At 45.7% G+C, this 776-nt stretch overlaps 1 protein-coding gene across 1 annotated transcript in view; it reads right to left on the bottom strand.

Annotated features, from left to right (window-relative positions):
- The window catches only part of LOC109961416 (coiled-coil domain-containing protein 106-like), a 2,923-nt gene continuing 2,147 nt past the window's right edge, over positions 1–776 (bottom strand). Inside the window, exons 5-6 of the mRNA XM_020602201.1 lie at positions 620–684; positions 1–380 (exon numbers count right to left, since the gene is read on the bottom strand). Coding sequence (XP_020457857.1) covers positions 1–380; positions 620–684 — 445 coding nt within the window. The remainder of the gene's footprint in view (positions 381–619; positions 685–776) is intronic.

Below are 776 nucleotides of genomic sequence, written 5' to 3'. Positions count from 1 at the left end.
TCAACCTATTAAAATGCTTTCTCCAGCACCACCTAGCTGCTGCAAGTGAGAATGTAATACCCTCGGCCTTTTCCCTGAGATGGGTAGAAGCTCGCCGTTAGCTTTCATCTGATCTATTTTCCTGGACAGCTCAGCGTCACTGTCAATGACCAAAGTGCACCTTTGAGCATAGCTGACCAGAGTCTCTTCTCCTTGTCGAAACATGCCCACCAAAGGGACCATGTCTTTGCCAGCCAGGTGAAGCTCAGCAATCGAAGCTGTGTTGGCGATGGTGTTCCTGTCGATTCCGAGATGGCGAAAGGCTTCGCTCATGCTCTTCTTCTTGATGAAAGCAGACAGGACTTGTTTGTAGCGGTGGATGACATACTGGACACCTGTGGCTGGTGGACAGAAAAAGCAATAAACAATGTGTGAACTGTGCTTGTTAGAGACGTGGCAATAAATAGAGAGGTGGGCTTTTGACAAGTATGTGCCAATGAAAAAATGTTCATAAACATTCAAAATGTAAAACATATTTCCCAGTGTGATCTGAAATATAAGTTTTAGTGCAGTTTTCCACTCAGCTCTGGACGTTCTTCCTCCATGTACAGTATGGCTGCTTTACATGGTTAAATGTTACCTCTTTTCCTGCTGTAATCCTTCCCTTTCTTTGATCGTTTCTTGTCCTTATGGTGTTTCTTCCTCCTGTGTTCACTCGAAGCAGCTGAAACTTCGGATGAGTCGGACGATTCAGAGCTGCTGTCGCTGCTTTCGGGGGAGCTAGCCGAAGCTCTTTT

Source organism: Monopterus albus, unplaced genomic scaffold (genome assembly GCF_001952655.1).
Source record: "Monopterus albus unplaced genomic scaffold, M_albus_1.0 scaffold3.1, whole genome shotgun sequence".
Taxonomy (NCBI): Eukaryota; Metazoa; Chordata; class Actinopteri; order Synbranchiformes; family Synbranchidae; genus Monopterus; species Monopterus albus.
This window is presented reverse-complemented; position numbering and strand designations above follow the sequence as displayed.